This window comes from Ascaphus truei, chromosome 23 (genome assembly GCF_040206685.1).
Source record: "Ascaphus truei isolate aAscTru1 chromosome 23, aAscTru1.hap1, whole genome shotgun sequence".
In the NCBI taxonomy this organism is placed as follows: Eukaryota; Metazoa; Chordata; class Amphibia; order Anura; family Ascaphidae; genus Ascaphus; species Ascaphus truei.
The window spans coordinates 5,928,627-5,954,001 of record NC_134505.1 but is presented as its reverse complement, the minus strand read 5'-3'; the positions used below and the strand labels follow the sequence as shown (position 1 = coordinate 5,954,001).

Genomic DNA, 25,375 nt, shown 5'->3' with positions numbered 1-25,375 from the left:
AGGATCCCCCTCTTACACACATCAGTTACCCCCATAGACTTTAATAGGATCTCCCTCTTACATACATCAGTTACCCCCATACACATTAATATGATCCCCCTCTTACACACATCAGTTACCCCCATACACTTTAATAGGATCACCCTCTTACATACATCCGTTACCCCCATACACATTAATAGGATCCCCCCTCTTACACACATCAGTTACCCCATACACTTTAATAGGATCACCCTCTTACATACATCAGTTACCCCCATACACATTAATAGGATCCCCCTCTTACACACATCAGTTACCCCCATACACTTTAATAGGATCACCCTCTTACATACATCAGTTACCCCCATACACATTAATACGACCACCCTCTTACACACATCAGTTACCCCCATACACATTAATATAATCCCCCTCTTACACAGATCAGTTACCCCCATACACATTAATAGGATCCCCTCTTACACAGATCAGTTACCCCCATACACTTTAATAGGATCTCCCTCTTATACACATCAGTTACCCCCATACACTTTAATAGGATCCCCTCTTACATACATCAGTTACCCCCATACACTTTAATAGGATCCCCCTCTTACACACATCAGTTACCCCCATACACATTATACGACCCCCCTCTTACACACATCAGTTACCCCCATACACATTAATACGACCACCCTCTTACACACATCAGTTACCCCATACACATTAATAGGATCACCCTCTTACACACATCAGTTACCCCATACACATTAATACGACCACCCTCTTACACACATCAGTTACCCCCATACACATTAATATGATCACCCTCTTACACACATCAGTTACCCCCATACACATTAATATGATCCCCCTCTTACACACATCAGTTACCCCCATAGACTTCAATAGGATCCCCCTCTTACACACATCAGTTACCCCATACACTTCAATAGGATCCCCCTCTTACACACATCAGTTACCCCCATACACTTCAATAGGATCCCCCTCTTACACACACCAGTTACCCCCCATACACTTCAATAGGATCCCCCTCCTACCACAACCACACTCACCCCATACACCACCCCTCCTCCCCCCCCCCCCCCCCCCCCCCCCCCCCACAGCCATCAGCAGTATGAGCAAGAGCCATTACTCCCATCCCCAAAACCCCACACGAGAGAACAAGACAAAGGGAAATAACAAGTCAGTGAAATGTGCTGCCTCGTCTCTTCTCATAATGAGCAGGCTAAGTGTCTTTGGGGCTGCGGTCCAAAACCCCAGCCCCTACATCCCATCCCCTACATCCCATCCCCTACATCCCATCCCATCAGCAGCCCCCTTGGCTGGCTGCAGAGGCTGCCTCTGTATAAGGGGAGGGAGTTTGCTGGTGCTGGCTCTGGGTGGATGGGAGGAGTGACTTTGCACTGCACCCAGTGGGAGGACAGTGTAGGGGAATGGTTTTAATAAAAGAGAAAGGGGTGTGTGGCTTTTTTTTTTGGGTTGCTGGGTTTAGGGGCAGGTGCTGAGTCCCAGAGCTGCACTCAGCCTGTGCACATCTCTCCTAAACCTGAGCCACGGTCCATACAGCCAGCAGCATGGAGACCCCACTGCTTATCCTCCTGTACTGCATGGTAAGTCCCCTCTCCCTCATTACACACAGCTCAGCCCTGATACCTCTGCATAATTACAGGGGGGGGGGGGGGTTTAATGGAAGGGCTCCTTGTCCTATGTGGGGAGGTGTAATATTTGATTAGGTTTAATACTGAGAGAAACCATCAGTATCAACTTGTCCATTCTCCCCCCTCTCTGCTCTATATGGGGTCTCCATAACAGGGTCTTTTCTCTTGAGAGGGGAGGCAGTATATATATATAGGGTTAGCAGTACATATAGCAGTATATATATATATATATATATATATATATATATATGTATGTATGTATGTATGTATGTATGTATGTATGTATGTATGTATGTATGTATATATATATATATATATGTATATATATATATATATGTATATATATATATATATGTATATATATGATATATATATATATATATATATATATATATATATATATATATATATATATATATATATGTATATATATATATATTAGGATTGATGTATAGGGTGCCCTTATTCTCTGCTTTCCAGGTGCTGTCCACAAATTAGATTGTAAGGGGTATCAACACCCCCCCCCCCCCCCCCCCCCCCTATCTGCTGTATATATGGGATTCTCAGTGCCTGGGTGCTTTTTCCTGAGTGGGGAAGTGTTATGCTGTATATATGGGATTCTCAGTGCCTGGGTGCTTTTTCCTGAGTGGGGAAGTGTTATGCTGTATATATGGGATTCTCAGTGCCTGGGTGCTTTTTCCTGAGTGGGGAACTGTTATGCTGTATAAATGGGATTCTCAGTGCCTGGGTGCTTTTTCCTGAGTGGGGAAGTGTTATGCTGTATTAGGGTTGATGTGCAGCGTGTCCTTATTCTCTGCTTAATAGCTGCTGTCCACAAATCAGATTATAGCGACATAACCTGCTGTGTCCCCCACCCCTCTCTCTGCTGTATATGGGATTTTTCTTTAGCTATATGGCTAGGTTCTTGCCCCCCCCCCCCCCCCACCCCCCCCCCCCCCTTTCCTGGTAGATAATACAGCTGTCCCCATGCGTGGCAGGCTCTTTGGTACATAAAGGGTTAACAGGCTCAGCGTCCCCCCCCCCTCTCTCTCCCTATGGAAGGGATTTACTGTATATTGCCATCAACCCCACTCACCCCTATAACTGCCCCCCTCCACTATACAACCACACAGGTTAGGAAGTACCCCCCTCCTCCTATCCCTGATATTAAGGTTTTCAATGCTCCCCCCCCCCCCCCACACCCCTTGGTTGTGTTATCATCATTGTTTGGCTGTGATCCTTACAGTGCCACCGCTGTAGGATGTGGGGTGCTGGTGGGGGGTGTATCTGTAGGATGTGGGGTGCTGGTGGGGGGTGTATCTGTGGATGTGGATGCTGGTGGGGGGTGTATCTGTGGATGTGGGGTGCTGGTGGGGGGTGTATCTGTGGGATGTGGGATGTGGGGTGCTGGTATCTGTAGGATGTGGGGTGCTGGTGGGGGGGGGGGGGGTATTAGTATCTGTAGGATGTGGGGTGCTGGTGGGGGGGTGTATCTGTGGGATTGGGTATCCTGCAGTAGTCCCAGCCTGCAGTGTGCTTGGGTTTGGTCTGTGGATATTGCAGTGGTGCTGATAATATCCTCCCTGTTACCCTGTGCACACACACACAACACACACACACACACACACACACCACACACCACACCACACACACAACACACACACACACACACACACACACACACACACACACACAAACAACTAGAAAGCTCAGATTTCAGGAGCTGTCCTTTAAACCAGCAAATTCAAAACATTTAACATGTCCTCCCCCTTAAACAAAAATCCATTAGTGGAATAAATCAATTGGGGTTTTTTTAATGCAGTGAAACGGTGTTCTCTTCCTCAGTCTCTCTCTCACTCTTTCTGACACTCTCTCTCTTTCTGACTCTCTCTCTCTTCCTCAGTCTCTCTCTCACTCTTTCTGACTCTCTCTCTCTCTCTCTCTCTCTCACTCTTTCTGACTCTCTCTCTCACTCTTTCTGACACTGTCTCTCTCTCACACTCTTTCTGACTCTCTTTCTCTCTCTCTTTCTGTCTCTCTCTCTCTCTTCCGCAGTCTCTCTCTCACTCTTTCTGTCCCTCTCTCTCTCTCTCTCTCTCTTTCTGACTCTCTCTTTCAGACTCTCTCTTTCTCTTTCTGTCTTTCTCTTTCTGACTCTCTTTCTGACTCTCTTTCTCTCTGACTCTCTCTTTCTGACTCTCCTCAGTCTCTCTCACTCTTTCTGACTCTCTCTCACTCTTTCTGACACTGTCTCTCTCTCTCTTTCTGACTCTCTCTCTCTCTTTCTGACTCTCTCTTTCTCTTTCTGTCTCTCTCTCTTTCTGACTCTCTCTCTCTCTCTCTCTCTTTCTGACTCTTTCTTTTCTGTCTCTCTCTCTTTCTGACTCTCTTTCTCTTTCTGTCTCTCGTTCTGTCTCTCTCTCTCTTTCTGACTCTCTCTCTTTCTGGCTCTCTCTCTCTGACTCTCTTTCTGACTCTCTCTCTTTCTGTCTCTCTCTGACTCTTTCATATTCTCTGTCTTTATGACTCTCTCTCTCTCTCTGACTCTCTCTCTCTCTCTGACTCTCACTCTCTCTCGTCACCACAAGCCCCTTCTCCCCTCAGCACCCTCCCTCTGTAACAGTCCCCTAGTTTAGGAGCGGGAGACAGATGGGGGGGGGGGGGGGCTGGTCCCCCTATCCTGAAGAAGGCATTTATCATGGCTCTTCATTCTAGAGTCTTAACCCACCCCCATGTCAACAATAATATTACCCCTGAGGCTAAGTAATAATCTTCACCCATTGAACCCACGGCCAGTGTAGCACGTCAATTTCTATGCTGTAGGGTCTGGTATCGAGGTTCTGGTCCAGTGGGAAGGGAATGTGCAAGAAGCTATTCCCGGAGATTTTGTGATGGGGGGGAAGTGTTGAATGGGTTTGTGATTTGGGAAGGAGTATCCTGAGTGGGTTTGTGATTTGGGAAGGACTATCCTGAATGGGTTAACGATTTGGGAAGGAGTATCCTGAGTGGGTTAATGATTTGGGAAGGAGTATCCTGAGTGGGTTTGTGATTTGGGAAGGAGTATCCTGAGTGGGTTTGTGATTTGGGAAGGAGTATGCTGAGTGGGTTTGTGATTTGGGAAGGAGTATCCTGAGTGGGTTTGTGATTTGGGAAGGAGTATCCTGAGTGGGTTTGTGATTTGGGAAGGAGTATCCTGAGTGGGTTTGTGATTTGGGAAGGAGTATCCTGAGTGGGTTAACGATTTGGGAAGGAGTATCCTGAGTGGGTTAACGATTTGGGAAGGAGTATCCTGAGTGGGTTAACGATTTGGGAAGGAGTATCCTGAGTGGGTTAACGATTTGGGAAGGAGTATCCTGAGTGGGTTTGTGATTTGGGAAGGAATATCCTGAGTGGGTTTGTGATTTGGGAAGGAGTATCCTGAGTGGGTTTGTGATTTGGGAAGGAGTATCCTGAGTGGGTTTGTGATTTGGGAAGGAGTATCCTGAGTGGGTTTGTGATTTGGGAAGGAGTATCCTGAGTGGGTTTGTGATTTGGGAAGGAGTATCCTGAGTGGGTTTGTGATTTGGGAAGGAGTATCCTGAGTGGGTTTGTGATTTGGGAAGGAGTATCCTGAGTGGGTTTGTGATTTGGGAAGGAATATCCTGAGTGGGTTAACGATTTGGGAAGGAGTATCCTGAGTGGGTTAACTATTTGGGAAGGAGTATCCTGAATGGGTTAATAAGTTGGGAAGGTGTATCCTGAATGGGTTAACGATTTGGGAAGGAGTATCCTGAGTGGGTTAACAATTTGGGAAGGAGTATCCTGAGTGGGTTAACGATTTGGGAAGGAGTATCCTGAGTGGGTTAACGATTTGGGAAGGAGTATCCTGAGTGGGTTAACGATTTGGGAAGGAGTATCCTGAGTGGGTTAACGATTTGGGAAGGAGTATCCTGAGTGGGTTAACGATTTGGGAAGGTGTATCCTGAATGGGTTAACGATTTGGGAAGGAGTATGCTGAGTGGGTTTGTGATTTGGGAAGGAATATCCTGAGTGGGTTAACGATTTGGGAAGGAGTATCCTGAGTGGGTTTGTGATTTGGGAAGGAATATCCTGAGTGGGTTTGTGATTTGGGAAGGAGTATCCTGAGTGGGTTAACGATTTGGGAAGGAGTATCCTGAGTGGGTTTGTGATTTGGGAAGGAGTATCCTGAGTGGGTTTGTGATTTGGGAAGGAGTATCCTGAGTGGGTTAACGATTTGGGAAGGAGTATCCTGAGTGGGTTAACGATTTGGGAAGGAGTATCCTGAGTGGGTTAACGATTTGGGAAGGAGTATCCTGAGTGGGTTTGTGATTTGGGAAGGAGTATCCTGAGTGGGTTTGTGATTTGGGAAGGAATATCCTGAGTGGGTTTGTGATTTGGGAAGGAGTATCCTGAGTGGGTTAACGATTTGGGAAGGAGTATCCTGAGTGGGTTAACGATTTGGGAAGGAGTATCCTGAGTGGGTTTGTGATTTGGGAAGGAGTATCCTGAGTGGGTTTGTGATTTGGGAAGGAGTATCCTGAGTGGGTTAACGATTTGGGAAGGAGTATCCTGAGTGGGTTAACGATTTGGGAAGGAGTATCCTGAGTGGGTTAACGATTTGGGAAGGAGTATCCTGAGTGGGTTTGTGATTTGGGAAGGAATATCCTGAGTGGGTTTGTGATTTGGGAAGGAGTATCCTGAGTGGGTTAACGATTTGGGAAGGAGTATCCTGAGTGGGTTTGTGATTTGGGAAGGAGTATCCTGAGTGGGTTAACGATTTGGGAAGGAGTATCCTGAATGGGTTAATAAATTGGGAAGGTGTATCCTGAGTGGGTTAACTATTTGGGGAGGAGTATCCTGAATGGGTTAATTATTTGGGGAGGAGTATCCTGAATGGGTTAATGATTTGGGAAGGAGTATCCTGAATGGGTTAATGATTTGGGAAGGACTGTAGTACTCTAGGTGGGCATGTCATTTGGGTGGGGGGGGGTTCTGAATAGCTATATTAGTTTTGCTGGGGCTATTCCAGATGTTTCAGGTATTGGTGAATGGGGGTTCTGGATTTTGGGGAGGGGTTTTCTGGATAGATATGATGGCAATTTGGGTGAGTGTAATTTGATGAGTAGTTCTGGGGGGTTTTTTCTGGATAAATTCCCTACGTTGGTATATTTTCGTGACTGGTATGGATTTATGTTATTCTAGATAGGTTTCGGGTGCCGATAATGGATATTCAGGATAGGTGTGGAATATTCTGGATAGGTTTGGGGGTTTAATAAGAGACACTGTATTCTTGACTGGTTTGGGAGTTTGGTAAGGAATATTATGAAGAGGTTGGTACTGTAGGGACTTTTCTGGATGGGGTTTGGTGGGGAATATTCTGGATGAGATTTGGTGGGGAATATTCTAGATGGGGTTGGGTGTTTGGTAGGGAATATTCTGGGTTGGGGTTTTTGGTATGGAATAGTCTGGATTGGTTTGGGGATTTGTGAACTAATATCCTGGATAGGATTATTGTTTGGTAAAGGGTATTCTGGGCCAGATTGGGGAGTTGGTAAGGGATATTCTGGATTGGGTCTGGGGTTTGTTAGGAGACAGTCTGGATTAGTGTGTGAGATTGTGGGGAATATTCTGGATTGGTTTGTGGGGGAGGGGTAGATTGTCTGGGATATATACAAGATTGGATTTGGTGGGTTGATAAGGGTTATTCTGGACTGGTGTTCGTGGCGGGTATCCTGGAATGTGTGTGTGTGTGTGTGTGTGTGTGTGTGTGTGTATGTATATATATATATATATATATATATATATATATATATATATATATATGTATATAAATACACCATACTTTATATAAATGATGGTGGGTGAAAAAACATCCGCCGTATAGCATATAGCAAATAAAAATATCACCTGCGAGCACATTCACATGTATAAAACAGGTCTGCAACCCCGCCTTTCACCATTATCACCTAGCATACAGTGCTTCCACTGCAGCAAGGGATTCTGGGAAATGACATGCAAATGAGCACACACTATATATATATATATATATATATATATATATATATATATATATATATACACGCACATATACACTTATATATACATACACATACACACACACACACACAGTATATATATATATACAGTAGCTGATGTTCCGGATTGGTTCAGGGGTTTGGTAGGGAATATTCCGGATTGGTTTGGTGGGGAGGGGTTATTCTGGATTGGTTTTGGTGGGGAGGGGGTATTCTGGATTGGTTTGGTGGGGAGGGGGTATTCTGGATTGGTTTTGGTGGGGAGGGGTATTCCGGATTGGTTTGGTGGGAAGGGGGTATTCTGGATTGGTTTTGGTGGGGAGGGGTATTCTGGATTGGTTTGGTGGGAAGGGGGTATTCTGGATTGGTTTTGGTGGGGAGGGGGTATTCTGGATTGGTATGGTGGGGAGGGGGTATTCCGGATTGGTTTGGTGGGGAGGAGGTATTCCGTATTGGTTTGGTGGGGAGGGGGTATTCCGGATTGGTTTGGTGGGGAGGGGGTATTCCGGATTGGTTTGGTGGGGAGGGGGTATTCCGGATTGGTTTGGTGGGGAGGGGGTATTCCGGATTGATTTTGGTGGGGAGGGGGTATTCTGGATTGGTTTTGGTGGTTTGATAAGGGATATTCTGAATTGTCTGGGGGTTTGTGGGGTGGTATTCTGCAATGGTTTGGGATTTCTTTACAAGCGATGTTCTGGATTGGTTCAGGGGTTCGGTACGGGATATTCTAGAGTGGGAGAGAGTATACTCAGAACCCAGAATAGCAGAGGTTGTGAGTTCTGGCCATGTTGGGCTTGACATCAGCACCAGAGACGGACAAATTCTTTGGCTGGATTTGGATCTGCAGCGGATCGGTCGGTTCCTTTTGGTCCGTGGATTCAGCAATCCGTGGCCGGGGTTTTGGGGGTTCTAAAGAATCCGCCAACGGATCGCTGATTCGGCGGATTGTATTCGACAGATCCGTCCATTGGTTGAACCCAACGGCAGAGTTTGCCGATTCTCCCATCTCCAATCAGTACCCTGTTCCTCACAAGACTGCCGTAGGCCGCGTCCATGACGGCTTCACGTGAGCCTCCAGCTTGAGCGATTTGTGCCCTCCAGGAAGAACCGACGTGGAGGCGTGTCAGGGGGGCGTGGCCGTGATGTCACGGAGCAGGTTCGCCCTCGTTGGGGCAAACCGCTCACGTCACCCGACCGGTCGCGCTAACCGTGGACGCATCCGTAGACTTATCAATGGAGTTCCCATGGAAATCCCTTCTTGGAAGCGGGGGATGGGAGTCATTTCAATATTGTTTGCATGTCTCATCAGCAGATTTCTGGTCGGAGCTCAGGTGTCCTGACCGATGTTATCGGAGGGAGGTTTGAGCGGATATATATAGAATTTAGTCAAATCGGTTGGTCTCTCTCGCTCTCTCTCATCTCTAGTTTGGGGGCATATTCTGGATTTGTTTTGGGGGGGATCGGTAGGGGATATTCTGCATTGGTTTGGTGGGGGATTGGTAGGGGATATTCTGCATTGGTTTGGTGGGGGATTGGTAGGGGATATTCTACATTGGTTTGGGGGGGATCGGTAGGGGAAATTCTGGATTGGTTTGGGGGGGGGATCGGTAGGGGATATTCTGGATTGGTTTGGGGGGGATCAGTAGGGGATATTTTGGTTTGCGGGGGATCTGGTAGGGGAAATTCTGGATTGGTTGGGGGGGGATCGGTAAGGGATATTCTGGATTGGTTGGGGGGAGGATCGGTAGGGGATATTCTGGATTGGTTTGGGGGGCGGTAGGGGATATTCTGGATTGGTTTGGGGGGGAGGATTGGTAGGGGATATTCTGGATTGGTTTTGGGGGGGGGGGGATCGGTAGGGGATATTCTGGATATGTTTTGGGGGGGGATCGGTAGGGGATATTCTTGATTGGTTTGAGGGGGATCGGTTGGAGAAATTCTGGATTGGTTTGGGGGGGATCAGTAGGGGATATTTTGGTATTGGGGGGATCGGTAGGGGAAATTCTGGATTGGTTTGGGGGGGGATCGGTAGGGGATATTCTGGATTGGTTGGGGGGAGGATCGGTAGGGGATATTCTTGATTGGTTTGGGGGGGGGATCGGTAGGGGAAATTCTGGATTGGTTTTGGGGGGGGATCAGTAGGGGAAATTCTGGATTGTTTGGGGGGGGGATCGGTAGGGGATATTCTGGATTGGTTTGGGGGGGGATCGGTAGGGGATATTCTGGATTGGTTTGGGGGTGGATCAGTAGGGGAAATTCTGGATTGGTTTGGGGGTGGATCAGTAGGGGGTATTCTGGATTGGTTTGGGGGGATCAGTAGGGGATATTCTGGATTGGTTTCGGGGGATCGGTAGGTAATATTCTGGATTGATTTGGTGGGGGGGCGGTAGGGGGTATTCTGGATTGGTTTGGGGGGATCAGTAGGGGATATTCTGGATTGGTTTGGGGGGATCGGTAGGGGATATTCTGGATTGGTTTGGGGGGATCGGTAGGGGATATTCTGGATTGATTTGGGGGGGGGCGGTAGCGGATATTCTGGATTAGTTTGGGGGGGAACAGTAGGGGATATTCTTGATTGGTTTGGGGGGGAACAGTAGGGGATATTCTTGATTGATTTGGGGGGGTCAGTAGCGGATATTCTGGATTAGTTTGGGGGGGAACAGTAGGGGATATTCTTGATTGGTTTGGTGGGCTCAGTAGCGGATATTCTGGATTAGTTTGGGGGGCTCAGTAGGGGATATTCTTGATTGGTTTGGGGGGCTCAGTAGAGGGTATTCTGGATTGGTTTTGGGGGCGGGGGATTGCTATATTGTAGAGGTTATTCTGGATATGCAGTACAGATTTGCAGGGCTTGTGGATGCCTCGGGATTATTAAGCTCCGTCTCTCAGGTAAAAGTTCCAAATAACATGAAACCACATTCCTAACCCCTGCTAATTACTCCACCCTGTATCTTACACACACGCCACACACGTCACACACACTCTGACGTACACGGTGTCAAACAGAGCCATGTGTGCACACACGCAGGTACACGCAGAGCCACAGGTACACACACACAGCACAGGTACACGCAGAGCCACAGGTACACACACACAGTGACACACAGCACAGGTATACACAGAGCCATGTGTGCACACACGCAGGTACACGCAGAGCCACAGGTACACACACACAGTGACACACAGCACAGGTATACACAGAGCCACATGTACACACACACAGTGACACACAGCACAGGTATACACAGAGCCATGTGTGCACACACGCAGGTACACGCAGAGCCACAGGTACACACACACAGTGACACACAGCACAGGTATACACAGAGCCATGTGTGCACACACGCAGGTACACGCAGAGCCACAGGTACACACACACAGTGACACACAGCACAGGTATACACAGAGCCACATGTACACACACACAGTGACACACAGCACAGGTATACACAGAGCCATGTGTGCACACACGCAGGTACACGCAGAGCCACAGGTACACACACACAGTGACACACAGCACAGGTATACACAGAGCCACATGTACACACACACAGTGACACACAGCACATGTATACACAGAGCCACATGTACACACACACACAATGACACACAGCACAGGTATACACCGAGCCACATGTACACACACACAATGACACACAGCACAGGTATACACAGAGCCACATGTACACACACACAGTGACACACAGCACAGGTATACACAGAGCCACATGTACACACACACAGTGACACACAGCACAGGTATACACAGAGCCACATGTACACACACACTCACACATACACAGAGACAGATTCACACACTGAAACCACACCACAGGTACACAGTGCCACATTCGCACACACAGGGCCACAAGTACACACACACACACACACACAATACAGGTACACACAGAGTCACATTCATACACACGCTGACAAACCACACAGGTATACACAGAACCACGTGCGTGCGCACACACACATACACACATACATTCATACACACACACAGTATAAGCACAGACACACAGTATAAGCGCGCACACACACACACACACACACACACACACACACACACACACACACACACACACACACACACAGTATAAGCACAGATATACAGACACACAGTATAAGCACACACACACACACACACACACACAGTATAAGCACAGACATACAGACACACAGTATAAGAACAGACACAGTATAAGCACACACGCACAGTATAAGCACACACGCACATACACACATACATTCATACACACACACAGTATAAGCACAGACACACAGTATAAGCACACACACACACACACACACACAATATAAGCTCAGACATACAGACACACAGTATAAGCACACACACACACACACACACACAATATAAGCACAGACATACAGACACACAGTATAAGCACACACACACACACACAGTATAAGCACAGACATACAGACACACAGTATAAGAACAGACACAGTATAAGCACACACGCAGAGTATAAGCACACACGCACAGTATAAGCACACAAACACACACACAGTATAAGCACAGACACACACAGTATAAGCACAGACACACAGTATAAGCACAGGCACACAGTATAAGCACACACACACACAAACACACACGCACAGTATAAGCACACAAACACACACACAGTATAAGCACAGTCACACACAGTATATGCACAGACACACACAGTATAAGCACACACATACACACACAGTAAAAGCACACACGCACGCACACACACAGTATAAGCACAGACGCACAGTATAAGCACACACGCACACGCATATATACACACAAACACACAGTATAAGCACACAAACACACACACACAAAGTATAAGCACGCACGCACGCACGCACACAGTATAAGCACAGGCGCACAGTATAAGCACACATGCACACACATATATACACACACACACACAGACACACAGTATAAGCACACACACATGCATATATACACACACACAGACACACAGTATAAGCACACACGCACACGCATATATACACACACACAGACACACAGTATAAGCACACATGCACACACATATATACACACACACACACAGACACACAGTATAAGCACACGCACATGCATATATACACACACACACACAGACACACAGTATAAGCACACGCACATGCATATATACACACACACAGACACACAGTATAAGCACACACGCACACGCATATATACACACACACACACACACACACAGACACACAGTATAAGCACACACGCACACGCATATACACACACACACACACACACACACAGACACACAGTATAAGCACACACGCACACGCATATATACACACACACAGACACACAGTATAAGCACACATGCACACACATATATACACACACACACACAGACACACAGTATAAGCACACGCACATGCATATATACACACACACACACAGACACACAGTATAAGCACACGCACATGCATATATACACACACACAGACACACAGTATAAGCACACACGCACACGCATATATATACACACACACACACACACAGACACACAGTATAAGCACACACGCACACGCATATACACACACACACACACACACACAGACACACAGTATAAGCACACACGCACACGCATATACACACACACACACACACACACACAGACACACAGTATAAGCACACACGCACACGCATATATACACACACACAGACACACAGTATAAGCACACATGCACACACATATATACACACACACACACAGACACACAGTATAAGCACACGCACATGCATATATACACACACACACACAGACACACAGTATAAGCACACGCACATGCATATATACACACACACAGACACACAGTATAAGCACACACGCACACGCATATATATACACACACACACACACACAGACACACAGTATAAGCACACACGCACACGCATATACACACACACACACACACACACACACAGACACACAGTATAAGCACACACGCACACGCATATATACACACACACAGACACACAGTATAAGCACACATGCACACACATATATACACACACACACACAGACACACAGTATAAGCACACGCACATGCATATATACACACACACACACAGACACACAGTATAAGCACACGCACATGCATATATACACACACACAGACACACAGTATAAGCACACACGCACACGCATATATATACACACACACACACACACAGACACACAGTATAAGCACACACGCACACGCATATACACACACACACACACACACACACACAGACACACAGTATAAGCACACACGCACACGCATATACACACACACACACACACACACACAGACACACAGTATAAGCACACACGCACACGCATATATACACACACACACACACACAGACACACAGTATAAGCACACACGCACACGCATATATACACACACACACACACACACACACAGACACACAGTATAAGCACACACGCACACGCATATACACACACACACACACACACACACACACAGACACACAGTATAAGCACACACGCACACGCATATACACACACACACACACACACACACACAGACACACAGTATAAGCACACACGCACACGCATATACACACACACACACACACACACACAGACACACAGTATAAGCACACACGCACACGCATATATACACACACACACACACACAGACACACAGTATAAGCACACACGCACACGCATATATACACACACACACACACACACACAGACACACAGTATAAGCACACACGCACACGCATATACACACACACACACACACACACACACACAGTATAAGCACACACGCACACGCATATATACACACACACACACACACACACACACAGACACACAGTATAAGCACACACGCACACGCATATACACACACACACACACACACACACACACAGACACACAGTATAAGCACACACGCACACGCATATACACACACACACACACACACACACACACAGACACACAGTATAAGCACACACGCACACGCATATACACACACACACACACACACACACACACACAGACACACAGTATAAGCACACACGCACACGCATATACACACACACACACACACACACACAGACACACAGTATAAGCACACACGCACACGCATATATACACACACACACACACACAGACACACAGTATAAGCACACACGCACACGCATATATACACACACACACACACACACACAGACACACAGTATAAGCACACACGCACACGCATATACACACACACACACACACACACACACACACACACACAGTATAAGCACACACGCACACGCATATATACACACACACACACACACACACACAGACACACAGTATAAGCACACACGCACACGCATATACACACACACACACACACACACACACACAGACACACAGTATAAGCACACACGCACACGCATATACACACACACACACACACACACACACACAGACACACAGTATAAGCACACACGCACACGCATATACACACACACACACACACACACACACACAGACACACAGTATAAGCACACACGCACACGCATATACACACACACACACACACACACACAGACACACAGTATAAGCACACACGCACACGCATATATACACAGCTGACCGGATCCCCTGTGCATTGCATCCCCCTGAGGGGGGGGTGAGGGTGTTTGTATGAGCAGGTCCTGAGCGAGTCTAATGATTCATAGAGTTCATTAGAAGACACAGGAGGTAAACACATACTTAGGGGATCGGTGTGCGTGTGTACATGTCTCTGTATGTGTGCGTGTGTACATGTCTCTGTATGTGTGCGTGTGTACATGTCTCTGTATGTGTGCGTGTACATGTCTCTGTATGTGTGCGTGTGTACATGTCTCTGTATGTGTGCGTGTGTACATGTCTCTGTATGTGTGCGTGTGTACATGTCTCTGTATGTGTGCGTGTGTACATGTCTCTGTATGTGTGCGTGTGTACATGTCTCTGTATGTGTGCGTGTGTACATGTCTCTGTATGTGTGCGTGTGTACATGTCTCTGTATGTGTGCGTGTACATGTCTCTGTATGTGTGCGTGTGTACATGTCTCTGTATGTGTGCGTGTGTACATGTCTCTGTATGTGTGCGTGTGTACATGTCTCTGTATGTGTGCGTGTGTACATGTCTCTGTATGTGTGCGTGTACATGTCTCTGTATGTGTGCGTGTGTACATGTCTCTGTATGTGTGCGTGTGTACATGTCTCTGTATGTGTGCGTGTGTACATGTCTCTGTATGTGTGCGTGTGTACATGTCTCTGTATGTGTGCGTGTGTACATGTATCTGTATGTGTGCGTGTGTACATGTCTCTGTATGTGTGCGTGTACATGTCTCTGTATGTGTGCGTGTGTACATGTCTCTGTATGTGTGCGTGTGTACATGTCTCTGTATGTGTGCGTGTGTACATGTCTCTGTATGTGTGCGTGTGTACATGTCTCTGTATGTGTGCGTGTGTACATGTCTCTGTATGTGTGCGTGTGTACATGTCTCTGTATGTGTGCGTGTACATGTCTCTGTATGTGTGCGTGTGTACATGTCTCTGTATGTGTGCGTGTGTACATGTCTCTGTATGTGTGCGTGTGTACATGTCTCTGTATGTGTGCGTGTGTACATGTCTCTGTATGTGTGCGTGTACATGTCTCTGTATGTGTGCGTGTGTACATGTCTCTGTATGTGTGCGTGTACATGTCTCTGTATGTGTGCGTGTGTACATGTCTCTGTATGTGTGCGTGTGTACATGTCTCTGTATGTGTGCGTGTGTACATGTCTCTGTATGTGTGCGTGTGTACATGTCTCTGTATGTGTGCGTGTGTACATGTCTCTGTATGTGTGCGTGTACATGTCTCTGTATGTGTGCGTGTGTACATGTCTCTGTATGTGTGCGTGTGTACATGTCTCTGTATGTGTGCGTGTGTACATGTCTCTGTATGTGTGCGTGTGTACATGTCTCTGTATGTGTGCGTGTGTACATGTATCTGTATGTGTGCGTGTGTACATGTCTCTGTATGTGTGCGTGTGTACATGTCTCTGTATGTGTGCGTGTACATGTCTCTGTATGTGTGCGTGTGTACATGTCTCTGTATGTGTGCGTGTGTACATGTCTCTGTATGTGTGCGTGTGTACATGTCTCTGTATGTGTGCGTGTGTACATGTCTCTGTATGTGTGCGTGTGTACATGTCTCTGTATGTGTGCGTGTGTACATGTCTCTGTATGTGTGCGTGTGTACATGTCTCTGTATGTGTGCGTGTGTACATGTCTCTGTATGTGTGCGTGTGTACATGTCTCTGTATGTGTGCGTGTGTACATGTCTCTGTATGTGTGCGTGTGTACATGTCTCTGTATGTGTGCGTGTGTACATGTCTCTGTATGTGTGCGTGTACATGTCTCTGTATGTGTGCGTGTGTACATGTCTCTGTATGTGTGCGTGTGTACATGTCTCTGTATGTGTGCGTGTGTACATGTCTCTGTATGTGTGCGTGTGTACATGTCTCTGTATGTGTGCGTGTACATGTCTCTGTATGTGTGCGTGTACATGTCTCTGTATGTGTGCGTGTGTACATGTCTCTGTATGTGTGCGTGTGTACATGTCTCTGTATGTGTGCGTGTGTACGTTTCTGTATGTTTCTGTATGTGTTTGTATATATGTGTATGCGTGTGTACATTTCTGTATGTTTCTGTACGTGTGCATGTGTTTGTATATGTGTGTGCTGTGTGTGCATATATGTGCATGTGTGTGCATTAGCGTGCATGCGTGTGCATGTTATATAACGCGGCGTTACCACACTTGTGGTGTGTGCAAATGACCCTCTTTTTGCAAGAGCAATGTGCACAGTTTATAAAGTTTGCATTTCATAGGGTGGGGGGGAGAGAGGGGGGTGGGGGGGAGAGAGAGGGGTGGGGGGAGGGAGAGGGTGGGGGGGGAGAGAGAGGGTGGGGGGGAGAGAGAGGGGTGGAGGGGAGAGAGAGAGGGGTGTGAGGGGGGAGAGGGGTGTGGGGGGGAGAGGGGTGTGGGGGGGAGAGGGGTGTGGAGGGGGAGAGGGGTGTGGAGGGGGAGAGGGGTGTGGGGGGGAGAGGGGTGTGTGGGGGAGTAAGAGTGGTGGGGGGAGGTAGAGGGGTGGGGGGAGAGGGAGGGGTGTGGGGAGAGAGGGGTGTGGAGTGAGAGAGGGGTGTGGGGGGGGAGAGAGAGGTGTGGGGGGAGAGAGGTGTGGGGGGAGAGGTGTGGGGGGAGAGAGGTGTGGGGGGGAGAGAGAGGGGTGGGGGGGAGAGAGAGGGTTGGGGGGAGAGAGAAGGGTGGGGGAGAGAGAAGGGTGGGGGAGTGAGAAGGGCGGGGGGGAGAGGGGTGGAAGAGGAGAGAAGGTTGGGGGAGAGAGGTATGGGGGGAGGGAGAGGGGTGGGTGGGGAAGAGAGTGAGAGGGGTGGTGAAGAGAGAGGGGTAGGGGAGAGAGAGAGAGAGAGGGGGGGTGGGAGAGAGAGTGAGGAGGGAGAGAGTGGTGGGGGGTAGAGAGACGTGAGAGAGAGAGGGGAGAAACAGAGAGAGGGGAGGGAGAGAGAGAGAACCTACAGTATGTCAGTGAATGCATGTTGTGTGAATGCAGATTTACCGGTTAAATTCACCAATTTTACGGAAATGACAAAAAAAGTTCCAGCACAATTTCTAGAACTTCTGTGCCAAAAAGAGAGAATTTCTCACGAATGTTTGAAGTGAATCTAGGTAACACCCCCTACACCTCCCCCCCCCACACTCCCATACCCCCCCTCCCCTTCACTAACGTGCTGCCCGGCATGCCAAGTTACTTACAATGTACACGTGTTTTGGCAGCGCAGAGTTACTGCGGTGTATTACCATGTATCGTGGTGGCTTTCAATCTTACTGTATTTCTGGGATGGTCCTCTTTGAGCCGGGGTCCTCCAGTGGCTCAGCTCCAGTGGGGTGGTCCTCTTTCAGTCGGGCTCCTCCTGTGGCTCAGTTCCCCGTGGGATGGTCCTCTTTCAGCCGGGCTCCTCCTGTGGCTCAGCTCCCCGTGGGATGGTCCTCTTTCAGCCGGGCTCCTCCGGTGGCTCAGCTCCCGTGGGATGGTCCTCTTTCAGCCGGGTCCTCCGATGTCTCAGCTCCCGTTAGATGGTCCTCTTTTAGCCGAGCTCCTCCGGTGGCTCAGCTCCCCGTGGGATGGTCCTCTTTTAGCCGGGCTCTTCCAGTGGCTCAGCTCCCCGTGGGATGGTCCTCTTCTAGCCAGGCTCCTCTGGTGGCTCAGCTCCCCGTGGGATGGTCCTCTTTTAGCCAGGCTCCTCCGGTCGCTCAGCTCCCCGTGGGATTGTCCTCTTTCAGCCAGGTTCCTCCAGAGGGTCAGCTCCCTGTGGGATTGTCCTCTTTCAGCCAGGGTCCTCCGGAGGGTCAGCTCCTCGTGGGATGGTCCTCTTTTAGCCGGGCTCCTCTGGTGGCTCAGCTCCCCGTGGGATTGTCCTCTTTCAGCCAGGTTCCTCCAGAGGGTCAGCTCCTCGTGGGATGGTCCTCTTTTAGCCAGGCTCCTCTGGTGGCTCAGCTCCCTGTGGGATGGTCCTCTTTCAGCCGGGTCCTCCGGTGGCTCAGTACCCCGTGGGATGGTCCTCTTTTTGCTGAGGTCCTCCGGTGGCTCAGCTCCCGTGGGATGGTCCTCTTTTAGCCGAGGTCCTCCTGTGGCTCAGCTCCCTGTGGGATGGTCCTCTTTTAGCCGATATCCTCCGGTGGCTCAGCTCCCGTGGGATGGTCCTCTTTTAGCCAGGCTCCTCCAGTATCTCAGCTCCCTGTGGGATGGTCCTCTTTCAGCCAGGGTCCTCCGGGGACTCAGCTCCCCGTGGGATGGTCCTCTTTGAGCCGGGGTCCTCTGGTGGCTCAGCTCCCCGTGGGATGGTCCTCTTTCAGCCAGGGTCCTCCGGGGACTCAGCTCCCTGTGGGATGGTCCTCTTTCAGCCAGGGTCCTCCGGGGACTCAGCTCCCCGTGGGATGGTCCTCTTTGAGCCGGGCTCCTCTGGTGGCTCAGCTCCCCGTGGGATGGTTCTCTTTTAGGAGAGAGACTGGAGAGAGACAGAGAGAGACTGGAGAGAGACAGAGAGACTGGAGAGAGACAAAGAGACTGGAGAGAGACAGAGAGACAGAGAGACTGGAGAGAGACAGAGAGACTGGAGAGAGACTGAGAGACAGACACTGGGGGCGAGGTTGAGAGATATTTGGGGGGGAGAGAGAATTAATAATACAGCATACATTGGGACGCTATTAGTCAAATTCAATTATAATATTTTTTTTTAAGTGATGTCATTTTTTTATATAAATCATTTTTTTCGACTGTCTCAGGTTTTTACTTTTGAAACTCCGGATATTATAGGGCGACAGTGTCAATATTTCATAGCGAGGCTCTGCGGGAGGGATAGTAGAGCAATGCTCTGCGGGAGGGATAGCATAGCGATGCTCTGCGGGAGGGATAGCGGAGCAATGCTCTGCGGGAGGGATACCGGAGCGATGCTTCGCAGGAGGGAGAGCGGAGCGTTGCCCTGCGGGAGTGGTAGCGGAGCAATGCTCTGCAGGAGGGATAGCGGAGCAATGCTCTGTGGGATGGATAGCGTAGCGATGCTCTGCGGGAGGGATAGCGGAGAAATTCACTGCAGGAGGGATAGCGGAGCAATGCTCTGCGGGATGGATAGCGTAGCGATGCTCTGCGGGACGGATAGCGGAGCAATGCTCTGCGGGGGGAGAGACACAACATGCATAAAACTCAGAAGAAGGCTCAGTCTACTAGATAGTCACACAGTCACACAGTCACACAGAAACACAGAAACACAGTCACATACTGTAGTAGATAGTCACACAGTCACATAGTCACATACTATAGTCACAGTCACACAGTCACACAGTCACATACTGTTGTAGATAGTCACACAGTCACACAGTCACACAGTCACATACTGTTGTAGATAGTCACACAGTCACACAGTCACACAGTCACACAGTCACATACTGTTGTAGATAGTCACACAGTCACACAGTCACACAGTCACATAGTCACACAGTCGCATACTATAGTCAGTCACACAGTCACACAGTCACACAGTCACATACTATAGTCACAGTCACATAGTGACACAGTCACATACTATAGTCACAGTCACAGTCACATAGTCACACAGTCACATACTATAGTCACAGTCACATAGTCACATAGTCACACAGTCACACAGTCACACAGTCACATAGTCACACAGTCACATAGTCACATACTATAGTCACAGTCACACAGTCACATAGTCACACAGTCACATAGTCACATACTATAGTCACAGTCACACAGTCACACAGTCACATAGTCACACAGTCACATACTATAGTCACAGTCACACAGTCACACAGTCACATACTATAATCACAGTCACATAGTTACACAGTCACATACTATAGTCACAGTCACACAGTCACATAGTCACACAGTCACATACTATAGTCACAGTCACATAGTCACACAGTCACACAGTCACACAGTCACACAGTCACATACTATAGTCACAGTCACACAGTCACATAGTCACACAGTCACATAGTCACATACTATAATCACAGTCACATAGTTACACAGTCACATACTATAGTCACAGTCACATAGTCACACAGTCACATAGTCACACAGTCACATAGTTACACAGTCACATACTATAGTCACAGTCACATAGTCACACAGTCACACAGTCACACAGTCACATAGTCACATACTATAGTCACAGTCACACAGTCACACAATCACACAGTTACATACTGTAGTAGATAGTCACACAGTCACACAGTCACACAGTCACATACTGTAGTAGATAGTCACACAGTCACACAGTCTTACAGTCACACTGTAACACAGTCACACAGTCACACAGTCACACAGTCTTACAGTCACACAGTCACACAGTCACACAGTAGATGACGTTGAAAAAAGACGTACGTCCATCAAGTTCACCCTATGCTAAATGTAGACGCCAGACACTTTATCCTCGATCCATACTTACAGTATATTGATCCAGACGATGCTGTTATATGTAATAAGGGATATTGGAAATATAACCGTGCCGTTCTTTGAGACCATAAGATAAACGAGTAATTGGCGCGATTGTCCGAGGACAGAAGACAGGATAGCAGAACCGGTGGAAAGGTCTGAAAATGGGGCGAAAAGATACAGCCATCGAAACGCTCACAAGATATTTTCGCCCTGAAATGGGCGCCAAGTCGGTTATATTCAAAAGTGAGTAATGGCGAGAGAACGGAAAGTGAACGTATCCGTCAGATTAAAGAGAAAAAGGACAATATGATGGGTGGGGGGGGGATCTCCATAAGGGGAGAGCCAGGCTAACAGATATGGGCGGGGAGGGATTTCTACCTGATCCCTTTGCTGCTTGCGAATACAGCTCAACGCCATTATAACGCGATCCGCTACAACGCGGATCCGCTTATATCGCGATGCCCGTGTGGCTCCCAATTTTCGTAATTATAAATACTTTACAACACGGAAATTGGTGTCTTAAATACTTTGTTGTACAATGCACACAATGGCACATTATTTCTAACGCCATCCGCTTATAGCGCGGTGTGATTCTTTGGACCCCCAAGCGCAGCGTTATAAGCGGGGTTGAGCTGTACATTTAACTAAAGGGTAAACTCGCGTGTAAACTTGCTGGCCCGATGATGGGAATTTGCGCAGCGGTGAGAGGGGGGGGCGCGTCGTCTAATCCAAGCGTTCGATGACAAATTGTTGGAAAAAAATCCAAACAGTATCTTTAAAAAAAAAAAATGTTGACATGCCAAAGTGTAGATCCGGTGAAAGCCAAAAAACCTGATCCTCCGAGTTTCTGCAGCAGAGATAACGGCGGGTATTCAGTGTCGGGGGAAAGAAAAGCCCAAGGTTGGGCTGGTCAGACTAATGAGTTTTTTTTTAAAAACGTGTTGGTCCCAGATGTAACACACGTGCATAAATCTAACACACGTGTGTGTTATGAGTTACTGCCGCCTGGCCATGTTCTAACTTCACAGTCAACCACCTATTCTAGTTCTGTTACCCCCAAAAAAAGGTAAAACCCAAGGGGATTTTCGAAAAGCTGGCGGGCCACTTTTACACACCAATTACAAAGGAGTAACGAAGGTCCCTCGTAAAAAAAATATCACGTGAGGTCGTTCACACGCCTCACACAGCTCTGCCACCCGGCATTCCACTATTATCGCTTAGCATACAGCGCTTCCGCTGCAGCAAGGGATTCTGGGAAATGGCCTGCCAACGAGCACCTTTTTTGCCTCAAATCCACGTTGGCAGGGGTTCCCTTGGGCCTGCCGCAATGACGAGGAAATGAAGCCAGCATACTGTAGTAAGAAGGACTATCACTTATCTTCTGAGAAGAGAAGGGGGGGGTTTCGTCAGCGATCTGTCCAGAAGGATTTTATCAACCCAAAACTCAGAACCAGTTTGAGGGTTCTCATTTTTATTGTATTCACGGCCAAGATTTCTTTAGAGTTTGGTCAAGTGATTTCAAAGTGTTAAAATGAGGTATAAAAAATAATGCCTCTTGGTAAGGTATACAAAATATAAAGATACAGCAATTAGATGGAACATATCCTATGACACCCTTTGGTGCCCAAATCCAACTGGATGGCTGCCGGCCTTTAGCCGTGAAGGAAGCCATTGATCTAATGAATGATTACAGAGAACCAGTACATATGAGGGGATGTGTTAGAGCTAGTCTTGGAGCCAAAGATGGGTCGGTAGCCTTGTTGGTTCTTTCAGGTGAAGTGCTGGTTCTGTCCGGGGAAAGTAACATACAAACCCAGATCAGCAAATTCCATCAGCAAAGTAATGTTATAACTGAAGGCAAGAAGAAAAGAGAGGCTGAGCTGGAAAAGAGGAGGCGGGCAGCAAGAGAGAGACCAGGCGGGCGTCAAGAGAGAGAGCAGGCGGGCGGCAAGAGAGAGAGCAGGCGGGCGGCAAGAGAGAGAGCAGGCGGGCGGCAAGAGAGAGCAGGCGGGCGGCAAGAGAGAGAGCAGGCGGGCGGCAAGAGAGAGAGCAGGCGAGCGGCGAGAGAGAGCAGGCGGGCGGCAAGAGAGAGAGCAGGCGGGCGGCAAGAGAGAGAGCAGGCGGGCGGCAAGAGAGAGAGCAGGCGGGCGGCAAGAGAGAGAGCAGGCGGGCGGCAAGAGAGAGAGCAGGCGGGCGGCGAGAGAGAGCAGGCGAGCGGCGAGAGAGAGAGCAGGCGGGCGGCGAGAGAGAGAGCAGGCGAGCGGCAAGAGAGAGAGCAGGCGGGCGGCAAGAGAGAGAGCAGGCGGGCGGCAAGAGAGAGAGCAGGCGGGCGGCAAGAGAGAGAGCAAGCGGGCGGCAAGAGAGAGAGCAGGCGGGCGGCAAGAGAGAGAGCAGGTGGGCGGCAAGAGAGAGAGCAGGCGGCGGCAAGAGAGAGAGCAGGCGGACAAACAAGCCTTATAGCAAAGTGCCCAAACTCAATGCAGAGGCTGAATGTGCCAAGGGAAGAGAGGCTGAGAGTCCTCAGCATATGGAAACTGAGGCCGAGAGTCCTCAGCACATGGAAACTGAGGCTGATAGCCTCCTACATGGGGGGATTGCAGCAGGAGTCAGTCAGGAGGCAAACATAGGTACACTGCAGACAGCAGCGGAGGCAGAAACAATGGAAAGAGACCCTGAAAAACTTTCTTCTCACTCAGAGACCATTGCAATAAACTCTGACGAGGCAATGGAGCTAAACTGTGAGCCAGAAAGGGTTAACGCCCTGACAGATACACAGATTACACAGGTACCTGAAACCAGCACTGCTAACCTGGAACAGCTCTCAGCTGCTGAGAGACACACAGAGGCTGCAGGGAGACACACGGAGGCTGCAGGGAGACACACACAGGGGCTGCAGGTGGACACACACAGAGGCTGCAGGGAGACACACACAGAGGCTGCAGGGAGACACACACAGAGGCTGCAGGGAGACACACAGAGGCTGCAGGGAGACACACACAGGGGCTGCAGGGAGACACACGGAGGCTGCAGGGAGACACACGGAGGCTGCAGGGAGACACACACAGGGGCTGCAGGGAGACACACACAGGGGCTGCAGGGAGACACACACAGAGGCTGCAGGGAGACACACGGAGGCTGCAGGGAGACACACAGGGGCTGCAGGGAGACACACGGAGGCTGCAGGGAGACACACACAGGGGCTGCAGGGAGACACACACGGGCTGCAGGGAGACACACACAGAGGCTGCAGGGAGACACACACAGAGGCTGCAGGGAGACACACAGAGGCTGCAGGGAGACACACAGAGGCTGCAGGGGAGTCAGATTGCCAGAGAGGGGTTAACTCCCTGAGAGAAACACAGACCACACAGGTACCTGAAACCAGCACTGCTAACCTGGAACAGCTCTCAGCTGCTGGGAGACACACACAGGGGCTGCAGGGAGACACACACACAGAGGCTGCAGGGAGACACACACAGGGGCTGCAGGGAGACACACAGAGGCTGCAGGGAGACACACACACAGGGGCTGCAAGGAGACACACACAGAGGCTGCAGGGAGACACACACAGAGGCTGCAGGGAGACACACAGAGGCTGCAGGGAGACAC

The 25,375-nt window shown here is 48.8% G+C and overlaps 1 protein-coding gene across 1 annotated transcript in view; it reads left to right on the top strand.

Moving 5' to 3' along the window:
• Positions 1-1,486: 1,486 nt before the first annotated feature.
• NGFR (nerve growth factor receptor) overlaps positions 1,487-25,375 on the top strand; it is a 74,959-nt gene continuing 51,070 nt past the window's right edge. The window contains exon 1 of the mRNA XM_075580345.1: positions 1,487-1,619. Coding sequence (XP_075436460.1) covers positions 1,584-1,619 — 36 coding nt within the window. The 5' untranslated portion in view covers positions 1,487-1,583. The remainder of the gene's footprint in view (positions 1,620-25,375) is intronic.